The sequence below is a fragment of the Aristolochia californica genome, unplaced genomic scaffold (genome assembly GCF_029961685.1).
Source record: "Aristolochia californica isolate CCGP_79_NKW_82.1479 unplaced genomic scaffold, dmAriCali1.0.hap1 SCAF_12, whole genome shotgun sequence".
Lineage (NCBI taxonomy): Eukaryota > Viridiplantae > Streptophyta > Magnoliopsida > Piperales > Aristolochiaceae > Aristolochia > Aristolochia californica.
Window position 1 is genome coordinate 28487538 of NW_027181793.1, and position 10325 is coordinate 28497862.

The window sequence follows — 10325 nt, forward strand, 5'->3', positions numbered from 1 at the left end:
CTAATCTGAATTTTAAATAAAACTTAAAGCGGTAACTCAAGCTTATTCAGATCCAGATAGCGTCAAGGTTCATGTAATTCTACGTACCTTGCATATTGTCGAAAACAGGAGAGATATACTGTTCGGTCCATGGGGGTACCTCTATAACTCTCAAAAGATTTTGTACAAACAGACAAAAAGTAAGAACGTTTTACTGAAGTCCAGCAAAATTCACAGACTCGTCTGCTGTCAAAGAGCAAGAAAGGAAATTCACAATTCACGTAACCCGAAAGTCTTTGCAACAGCCATAGATAATGACAAGAATACAAATGCAGCAGAAGGAAGCACACTACATAAGCCCATGAAGATGCAGTTCACAAAACACCTGACAAGTTAAACTTTAAGCAGCTCCTGAAAATCAAACATAAGCAGGAATTGTTAAGAATCGAAAGAAACAAGAAAAATAACTTGCTGTCTTTATGTAGTGAAATTGACCGACAATACACACTATCAGGACAGAGAGTCTCGATAGTTAAACTGATGTCGTTTCATTAATATCAGGAGAACTTGACATGAATGTACTCGTGAATCTACTTCACTCACTAAAGTCGGCCATATTTAAAATGGATGCCCATAGGTGAAATCGTTCTTGCTCATGAGCCACAGTTAGCAATACACAATTACCTTTTCCTTCTGAGCCTGGAGTGATTCAATCTTCTTCATGTAAGCATCTGTCAGTTTCTGCACACAGAACAGCAACAATCAGTATTAAAAAGGATTCTGCAAAAGGGCATAGGAAGAATGAGTTCAGCTACGTTAACAGGTCATTTCATAAATAACAGTAGCTTGCAAATTTATAATACAGCTTCTGTTTACACATCGGTTCAGCTGTACGTGGACTTGACTTGAAAATGATCAAACTGGTCATACTCAAGCCCAATCAGTATGTGATATGGCTCCACATGACTACACCAACCCATTCCTTTTTTATTTATTTTTCTCAAGGAAAGTGTGACAGCACCTGCAAATCACTAGATAAATCCTTAACATTGTCTTCAGAGAGTTTTTTCTCCTGCAAAAGTACAGCATGACCGTGAGACCAATGTCAGAAAAAAGAATAAACAACAAATGTTTTCTTTTTTATTTAAAACACCCATTGAATATTGACACCTTCTCAAGCTTCTCATATGCTTTTATTGCATCTCTCCGAATGTTTCTTATAGCAACCTGGGTACAGTAAAACCAATAAAACATAAAAAAATAAAAATCTCAAGACAAGTATATCAACTTGTAATCTTCAAGGAATAACAGAAATACCAGAAGTCCAATGAACCCTCACCCTGCTGTATGAGACCAAATAGAACAAAGTTTAGAATGATTTTGAATAAGCTCAAACTCAATTGGATGCTTTGATGGATGGATCATCTTTACTAGACACTATCCTGGTTCTCACAAGTGCCTTGTGTTTGGAATTGCATTATTAGAACACATTCACTAAATTTTGTAATGCTTATACTGAAATCTACGATATGTAGACAGAACTTTATGGTTTATCAGATGCTCATAAGTGAAAAACTCATGCATGGGGGTTTCTATGATGAGGTATTCGGTTCAAGTCTCACCAGGAGTAGCAAGTGTAGTCAACATTCAAAAAGAAATACCAGCATTCCAGAAGATGGTGAAACTTTCAACTCTATTTTTCATGCTACAGTTTTCCTACTACTGAAGGTGCACTTCTTGTACTGCTGGAAATGAGAATCTAACAACTCAAATGCCAAATACTGTAAGGTCTTGCAGTGAAAATGCAAATTTCTGATATGAAACTGCGGAAGGCATCTAAACCAAAAGCTCAATCTTCGAGAAAAGAGGCCCAACTTGCATTTTTACACAGTTATACTAGGAAGTAGCTCCAAAACTAACATGGGACTAATCTCAACACTCTCCCCTCTTGTCTAAGCCGGCTTTATGCCTCCACACGTGTGAATCACTTCATAACCAATGTGGTGATCTTTTTGTGTTTTTGAAAATTATAAACAATTTCATTAAAGTGAAAAAAGAATATACAAAAACCCCTTAAAGAGACAATGTGGTGATCTGTGGTCATTCACATAATCCGATACACCCTTGCTATTGAAGAAGTGATCAAAGAAAAGAAACTTGTGAAGTGAAATAGCTTCAAGATGAAGAACTGCCATGTTGAATTGTATTAACTGATAAGATTAGAAGACACACCATCATATTAAGCACAACATGTTTCTCAAGTAAAGACTAAAATACCCTCACACCAACATAATAAAAGAAGTCATTTAAGTTACAGAATACGCCTTCATTGATGCAGTACTATAAAAAAACATAGATAAACTACTATGTAATGCCATTCTCTCTACACTCCTCCTCAAATTAGGGCATAGATATCATAGAGCCTATGCTTGTCATACAATGCAATAAAAGGCTTCTTCTGAAGAGCTTTAGTGAAAATGTCACCAAGTTGATCAAAAGATCTGACAAAGGGTATGATATTTTTCTACTCATCTCAGCTTCTAAGATGAAATGTAATCCGCTTTGATATGTTTAGTCATTTCATAGAAAATAAGGTTTCCAACACCAAAGGTAGCTGCTTGGTTATCCTAGAACATATCATTGGACCATATATAGGAAAACCAAAATCTGCCATAAGTGATTTAATCAGCATCAGCTCACAGTAGTATGAACCATCACCTAATACTTAGCTTCTGCTCTTGATTTAGCTTCAACCCTAGGTTTTTAATCTTCTAGGTACCAAATTTCTACCTATACGTGTAGTAGTCACTAGTAGACCTCTGACCTAGTTCGAATACAATGCAATTCACATAAGAATAACCAAACACATCCAGGTGTTTATGAAGGAGATATAGTTATATTCCTTGCTAGATCTATTGATTAACTTGGTGACATCTTCACTAAAGCTTTAGAAGAAGCCTTTTATTGCAGTATGTGGCATCAATGCCTCTAACTTGAGAGGGAGTATAGAGTGGCATTATTGTAATATCTTCATTTTTTTCTTTATTTTTAGTGTTTTGTGACTGAGGCGTGGTAGTGATACTTAAAGTGACTTCTTTTATTATGTAGATGTGAGGGATATATTAGTCCTTTATTAAGAAAGTGAGGGATATATTAGTCCTTTATTAAGAATGATCTGTACTTAATGTAGTGGGGCGTGTTCTGTCCTAATCAATTCAGTTAATAAGAATTATGTGCAGTTTTGCTCCATCCCTGAGTTGCCACACTCACCAAAATCTTCTCCTTTCAACTCTATGCCCCCTATCTCAATAATCTCATGGATGCTAGACTCATCTTTCGAAAATGATGCTTATTTTATAGAAGCATGGCAGATATAACAGCTATCTTGTATGATTTTTCTTTCATTTTTTCAGCATGTGCTAAAACCTAGCAAGGCATTAATTCCAGTTTCCACTTAAACATAAAATCTGGAACAAGTGTGAAGGAATCAGGAAAGTTTTCTCCACTCACTATGGAAGAAATATGCCGAGGTAATTTAACTGTATTTTGGATCATAGGTTTTCATTTTCTTTATCATATTTGTGCCACGAGAGAATAGATCAGATTTTGTGGATGCATCAACTCAAAACTAAAGAAAATCAGGTCCCATGCAAATAACATCAAACCAGGTAATATTTTTATATCTTTTTCTTTGAATTGCAGTGATAATGAGGTATCAGTATACTATGCACACTTACGTCTAATTTACATCAAATTTCAATGGAAATAAATGTTGAAAACTAAGTTACGTGATAACAATAGAGGAAGTTAGAAAGCAAATGACAAAAATGAGAATTACAACCGTAAGCAATCCATAAATAAACAAATGGAACATTTAAGATACCACAAGGGGCATGATTTGGCAGTACATGGTATACCTTTCCCTCCTCAGCCTGTTTCGCCACAATTTTTGATAATTCCTGCATTGTAATGAAACAGAAAATGAAACACAATATGTTATTGATAACTCCTGCTCAATCCTAATGTGAAAATTTCATACAGTCATTTGCACCTTTCTTCTGTCAGATGTCAACTGAGGTATGGATAATCGAATAACTTCACCATCATTACTGGGAGTTAAGTCAAGGTCAGAAGTGACAATGGCCTTCTCTATAGTCTTCAAGCTGAAATTATTTAAAGGTGGTAAAATGTTTTTGCAGCTAAATATGAAACGAAGTTCTGCAACAAACTCAAAAAACCTATAGTACCTGGATTTGTCATATGGCTGGATCAGGAGAGAGCTTGCATCAGGAGTACTGATTTGTGCAATACTCTTCAAGCTGACTGGGCTTCCATAATACTCAACCTTGGATTATTGAAGCATTTGTTAGCAACCACACCATTGAAGAGAAAAGATATGTGCCATGTAACGCTTATTAAGTGAACAAATAACTAAGAGTTAATCACACTAATTCATCAGGAAACTGTGAAATTACACCTACTTTCTGCAACACCTAAAATTACAAGCATTCCCCTGGTTCCTAAGTTTCATTGAACTCACCCACACTTTTCTAATAGAAAGAAACAAAACTGCCTTAAATTAAAAGGCTGTCACTTATACTGCACAGACTTATGGAAAAGGCTGTCACTTATATTGCATAGACATATGGCGTATGCTTTAAAAGATTAATGTAGTACCGTTTTATGTATAGCTCCTTGAGAAAGGGAGCCGATTTTTCAACACGAGCAAACACCTTAGATATGTAATTCTACTCTAACAGCTTACAAATTTTAAGGAGCAAACCTAGATAAGTAAGCCCACCTTTCAAGATGGGCTCTAGTACCAGACTCTAAATTATGAAGCCTAGTAGATGATCCCTCATTAAAGGTGCGTGAAAATTTGATTCACTATTTTCAAGTAGAAGTGTCAGACAAGTCCCACATAAGATATATGATCCAACATTAAACTAGTTTGACCATAAGCCCAAGAGCCGCAGTAATTTTTTTATAAGGATATTTTTTGTTGTACTCTAAAAGAAGAGAAAGTCAAGAGCTACTAAATTCAAAAGCATGGTTGCCCATGTGTAAATATCAATATTTCTGGGAAAATTATTTAATTTACAATTTTCTGGGAGGACAAGTAGAGTTAAATGCATAAGTGGAGGTGGCAAATTTTGAATCAACCAAGTAATTTGACTGGAACCCAACCCATTTATTTGATGAAACCTAACTGATGTCATAAATGGGTCGGGTTGGGTTGTATTACCAAGCGTGTATAGTAATCAAGTTGACTTTGAGCTTGACACACAAACCCCACAGGTCCTGCTTATGTAGACCAAACCAGATTAGAGCGAACCACTACTTAAAAAATAAAGTATAAATAAAAATTTATATCACTATTTTTCCTTGTAATAGATTTTTCAATTTGAAAATTAGAATTCAAATGAGTTGACCAAATTTTGCCCCAAAGGTAGAGGGTCAGACTTCAGGTTTACATTTCAGAACTAATTAAGAAACGGCGTCAGGTTTCAGGTTTACATTTCTGAACCAATTAAGAAACAGCGTGGGGTTCGGGTCAAAAGTGTTTAATGGTAGGCTCAGGCCAACCCAACATATTACTACTCCTACTGACAACTGACATGGTACTACTTTTGATGGGAGAAAATGAAACTAACTACAGATTGCGCCTTGCGACCTCTTTGGACATCACGATAGTCTCATGATTGAATGATTCAACTAAAGCAAGTTATAAAACTAGAACTAATCATCAACCAAGGGGCATGATTGGGTCCATGTCAAAGTGGTTTAACAAAGTGCAAACACCAGGTCAACCGAGTAGCAAATCTACAACCACAGCCTGATGCTAAGTTGAATGTGCAAAAAATGATACTAACTATAACATCGAGTTGTAAAAGATAACTCACTCTTAGCATGTCAAGATGAGAAAAAATCATGTAATTGCAAATAGACTAAACCAGCCTCCTCTCTGAATTTCAGGAAAGTCCCATGATAGAAACAAGAAAAAAAAAAAAAGGTTCTAACTCAAAGTTGCACAACCTGACAACTCATCAACCTAGGGGCCTGGGTAAGCTCAGTCAAACTGGCACAACCAAGTACAACCACCAAAACGATCCAGTCTAGTAATAATAACGTCAAAAATGAATAAACGCAGTTTAAATATTAAATTATTTAACCAAATAAACTGGCCATGTCAAACAGGTCACAAGTTGAACCAAACAGGATGGGCCTTCTGTGTTTTAAACACTGGTTTAATGTTAAATTGAGCAATTCAAGTTCCTGAGGGTTGTTTAGACCACTATGCTGATCTGGTTTTATAACTTCGTAAAGTTCAAACAAGATCCCCTATTTTTTAAAGTAAAAAAGAAAATTTAACTATTCATTCCCAAAATTTCCTGTTTTGCATTTTAAGAAAAATAGCTTGCAGGAACTCCACTGGAAACGTAAATGAGAGAAACTTGGAAATGGTTTGATACACCCAAATGACTAGTAATAATTTGCATTAACTATTGCTTTTCAACTTTTGTGCACCTGCCACAAACCTCGACGTTCTTTTCTAATATTTCTGAGAGCTTAAGATGGCAAAGATAAACGATTTCAACATTAAATGAGTAAATCGTTGAAAAAAGTGAACCACATTCTCAAGTACCTCACCCTTCAAAGCATAAAAAGTAACCAATACTTCCACAAATTTCAAAGAAAACTATATATAAAGTATTGAAAATAACAGAAGATTTAAGTGCAAGAGTGAAACATTGTATCCACTAACAGAGAAAAGAAACAACCCAGACATCAGGTGAGTATCAACATCCATCTTCCCATTTCATTCACCAATCTTAAGTTTTTCATTCCAGGAGAGATTGTACTTATGACACGAAATACATTAAAAAAACTAATCCCTGGATCAACATTGTCTGGCTAATTACCTCAATTCTATCAAGCATAGCTGGATTTGCTCTTCCAGACCTCACTGCATTGAAATTTGATCGAATAGTCTCAATGGTCTTGTCCATCCTCTCTTTCTGAAAGACACCATTATGATGCATAAAAAATTGTGACACCACACCAAAAAAGAATAATAAAAAATAATAGGACACATCGATTTGAAAAATATAGTGCCTGCAAGGCCTATGCTAATAACATCTAAGAAATTCATCAAGAGAACTGAACAGAGCATTAATTAAAGCTAGTTGAACTTACAGCATCATTTTCAATCAAAGACTTTTCTGCCTCTATTTCCTCCATTGTTGCACACTTCCAAATTCCTACTCTGGGGACGGTACATATATAGTAAAACAACAAACGAGATTTATAAACAATATGATTTCCTGTAAAACACTGTTAAGAATTATTAATTACATCCAAATAAGTAAAATAAAACTACATTGGGTCCAAAGCTTATCCCAAAATGATTAACCAAGTTAGGAACTTCTTTTCAACTAATAAATCCAAAATCTTTCTGCTCATTGACCAGTCGAACTATTCTTTAAATATATATATATATATGTGTGTGTGTGTGTGTGTATACATACATACAATATACATAGATAGATACAAATATAGGTAAAGATATCTATTTAACATAAATTACATAGGATTTAGATTACTTGCCTCCTTTTCATTAAGTGATTTCTAACAAGTGACTTGCCAATAAATTTACCCCTTCCATCCTGCAATGCCACATAATTTGCAGCAGCACTCCATGAGTTGACATGCAACAGTGAATGACATTTAGCATATCCACTTGCTCTGCAATAATAATCTGGAAAAATAATCTCATATTTGTTAAATGCCTCTCACACAGTAGGAAGTGTGCCGTCAAGAGAAAAATACAATAAGTCTAACCATGATGTTTGTCAGGTGACAAAATAAAAGGAAAATTTGAAGAAACTTTCCAGATGAACAATGTTTTCAAATTTAGTTATGAATTATATGTTGTATGCTGCCCAGAAAGTTTGGGTGAAGCACATTCAAGGTAACTAAAAGCAATGATTTATCAACATCATCTCTTTTCAGAATAGTGAAATTGTGATGTCAAAAGATATAAAAAGTATACAATTTATTTAGATCTTCAGTCTCTAGTTGGATCTAATGCAAAGGAATAGTCATTTACTCCAGACTTCTCATCTAGTTCATAGCTTATTAGAAGAGAACTGAGAGAAAAAGATGCAGTCAGTTTAACACATAAACTATGATAAATATTACAATAATATCTCTGCTTCCTTTATACCTTAGGAAATAAGATTTCAGAAGAAAATAAGTTTCTAGAAAACTAAGAAAAATTAAGTAAACTGGAATTACACCTTCTAACAATGGTGTTTGAGTGATACCACATCTTAGACTAAACTGAGAAATCAGTTAAAATCTGATCCACAATAGAAAAAATACAGGAAATATGAATGAAGAAAAAAGTAAAAATGTTTGCGCATATAATACATGCATCATCAAGCAAATCAATGTTGGACTCTCTCAAATAGCCCCTGTTTACAAAGTTATTCTAGGAAGTAAGCTAAGCCACCTGTCCCCATCGCAATCTAATACATACTTTAGCACTGGTATGTTTACTTATTCCCTTTTACATTTTGTCTCATCAAGAAACCTATCTAAATAGTTTCCTCATGCGAGTAACCATGGCTCTACCCTGTTTTTCTTGTTTCATGCTATAGTGCCTTTGAATCATCTCAAAACTGAAGAGGACCACCACAATAATGAAGCCAAAAGAACAAACATCGCCATGACATTCTATGAAGAATTACGTGGGAAGTCACAAAAACCTCATATAATCTCTAATACCCGAAGGCAAAGAAATCATTTTCTTTTTGGTTATAATGCCTTTGTGAAGACAAATCAACCAATCTTCTGGACCTAGTTGTCACTGAAATTACCGCAAATCAATGTGCCGCACCACAGAATGGAAGCAAAAAGAAACAAAAACCTCTCTTAACCTATGTGGAGAACCATATGGGAAGTAACCCAAACCTCATGTTATCTCTAATTACTGAAGGCAGGGAAAGCATTTTCTTTGTTGTTATAACGTCTTACTGAGGGTAAGCATTTTCATATAATCTTGTCTGTACCTAGTTGTCGCTGAAATGAGTCCAAATCAACCTAACGTCATTTTGCACGGATTACTACAAACTAAATTTGCACACTCCTAGATAGCCACAACTCCAAAAGTTTCGTATTCAAGTTGCTAGAAACGTAACCATAACCAAGAGAAAGCTGAAACAGCAGATACTTATATAGTATTAGATAATGAAGAACCTCTCATCGATGTGCACGAGTGTCAGGAGTCTTTCATCAAATGCAATCAGTTTTTCTAGCTTAGATGAACAAGGCTGGGAAACTTTCGGAAAAGAACAAATAAATTTTCGTGTTGATAGAACTGAAGGACAACGAAATTCAAAGGCAGGTGAACTGAGAAATAAACCTGTTCCCGACTGATGGGCTTTTGGCGCGCTTAATCTGACGGACGAATGTGAAAACGGAACGGCCATAGAAGTGGCTTTTCAAGCTGAAGTAAGATTTGTGGATAAGGTGAAGGACGAAGCGCCTTCCAGGCGACGAACTCAGCTGTGAATAAACTCCTCCCCAAACTGTTTTTTTCGCGCTTTTTAGACAGGATTTTGCCATTCGGAGTCGGGTCCCGTATCAGGACACAAAATCCGAACCGTCTGGGAGGCAGTGCCCAAGCAAACTATGTCGGACTGATAAAAGCTAAGAATGAGAAACAAACTAGGTGTCACATGGTCACGCGGTCAGATTCGGGCTAAGTCCGTCTAGCCCAGTGGAATATCTACCCCGTGCGGCCTAACTCTTCCCAAAAACTAGTCAGCCTCCTTGTTTCACAGATCTTCCACCTAACCTCCACACTCGATGTTGTAAGCCAAAAGAACAACAGAGAGACCAAAAAAATGGAAGAAGAGTGCCAACTTTGGATTGAGAAAACAAAGTTAAAAAAGGGTAGCCAAACACTCTTAAAGGTCAACCACTCACTCTCTCTATACACTTGAAGAACAAAGTATGCTAAGAATCTAAATCCTTTACAATGGGAGAGGCCCCTCCTATTTATAGCCTCCTCCCCTGATCCTTATAAGGCTCAGAAACCGTCCCTGGTCCTTAGAAATCTCGAAAGACTCCCAGAAATTCACCAGATCCAGAAAATTCGCATTTTCGCGCGGGCACCTTTAAAACCCCATTTTACGCGAGCGCCTGGTGGCCATGTCGCACCTACGCCTGGAGTCCTTGTCACACTCGCGCCTGCGCCTGGAGTCCTTGTCGTGTGTGCGCCAGCGGATGCGCCTGGAGTCCTGGCCGCGTGCAACCCCATTTCAATCCGCCTGGAGTCC

At 36.4% G+C, this 10325-nt stretch overlaps 1 protein-coding gene across 2 annotated transcripts; it reads right to left on the bottom strand.

Annotated features, from left to right (window-relative positions):
- Positions 1-116: 116 nt before the first annotated feature.
- LOC137945816 (ribosome-recycling factor, chloroplastic) lies at positions 117-9555 on the bottom strand. Of its 2 annotated transcripts, none has more exons than XM_068791860.1 (11): positions 9407-9555; positions 7588-7738; positions 7177-7246; positions 6903-6998; positions 4227-4324; positions 4031-4142; positions 3897-3938; positions 1150-1206; positions 1001-1051; positions 664-720; positions 117-390 (listed from the first exon to the last, which is right to left on the bottom strand). In XM_068791860.1, the coding sequence occupies exons 1-11, from the start codon at positions 9471-9473 to the stop codon at positions 373-375; spliced, it is 819 nt and encodes a 272-aa protein (XP_068647961.1). In that variant the 5' UTR covers positions 9474-9555; the 3' UTR covers positions 117-372. The 2 variants fall into 2 exon arrangements, with proteins under 2 accessions (XP_068647961.1, XP_068647960.1); XM_068791859.1 differs by having other exon boundaries at positions 3888-3938.
- Positions 9556-10325: the final 770 nt, after the last annotated feature.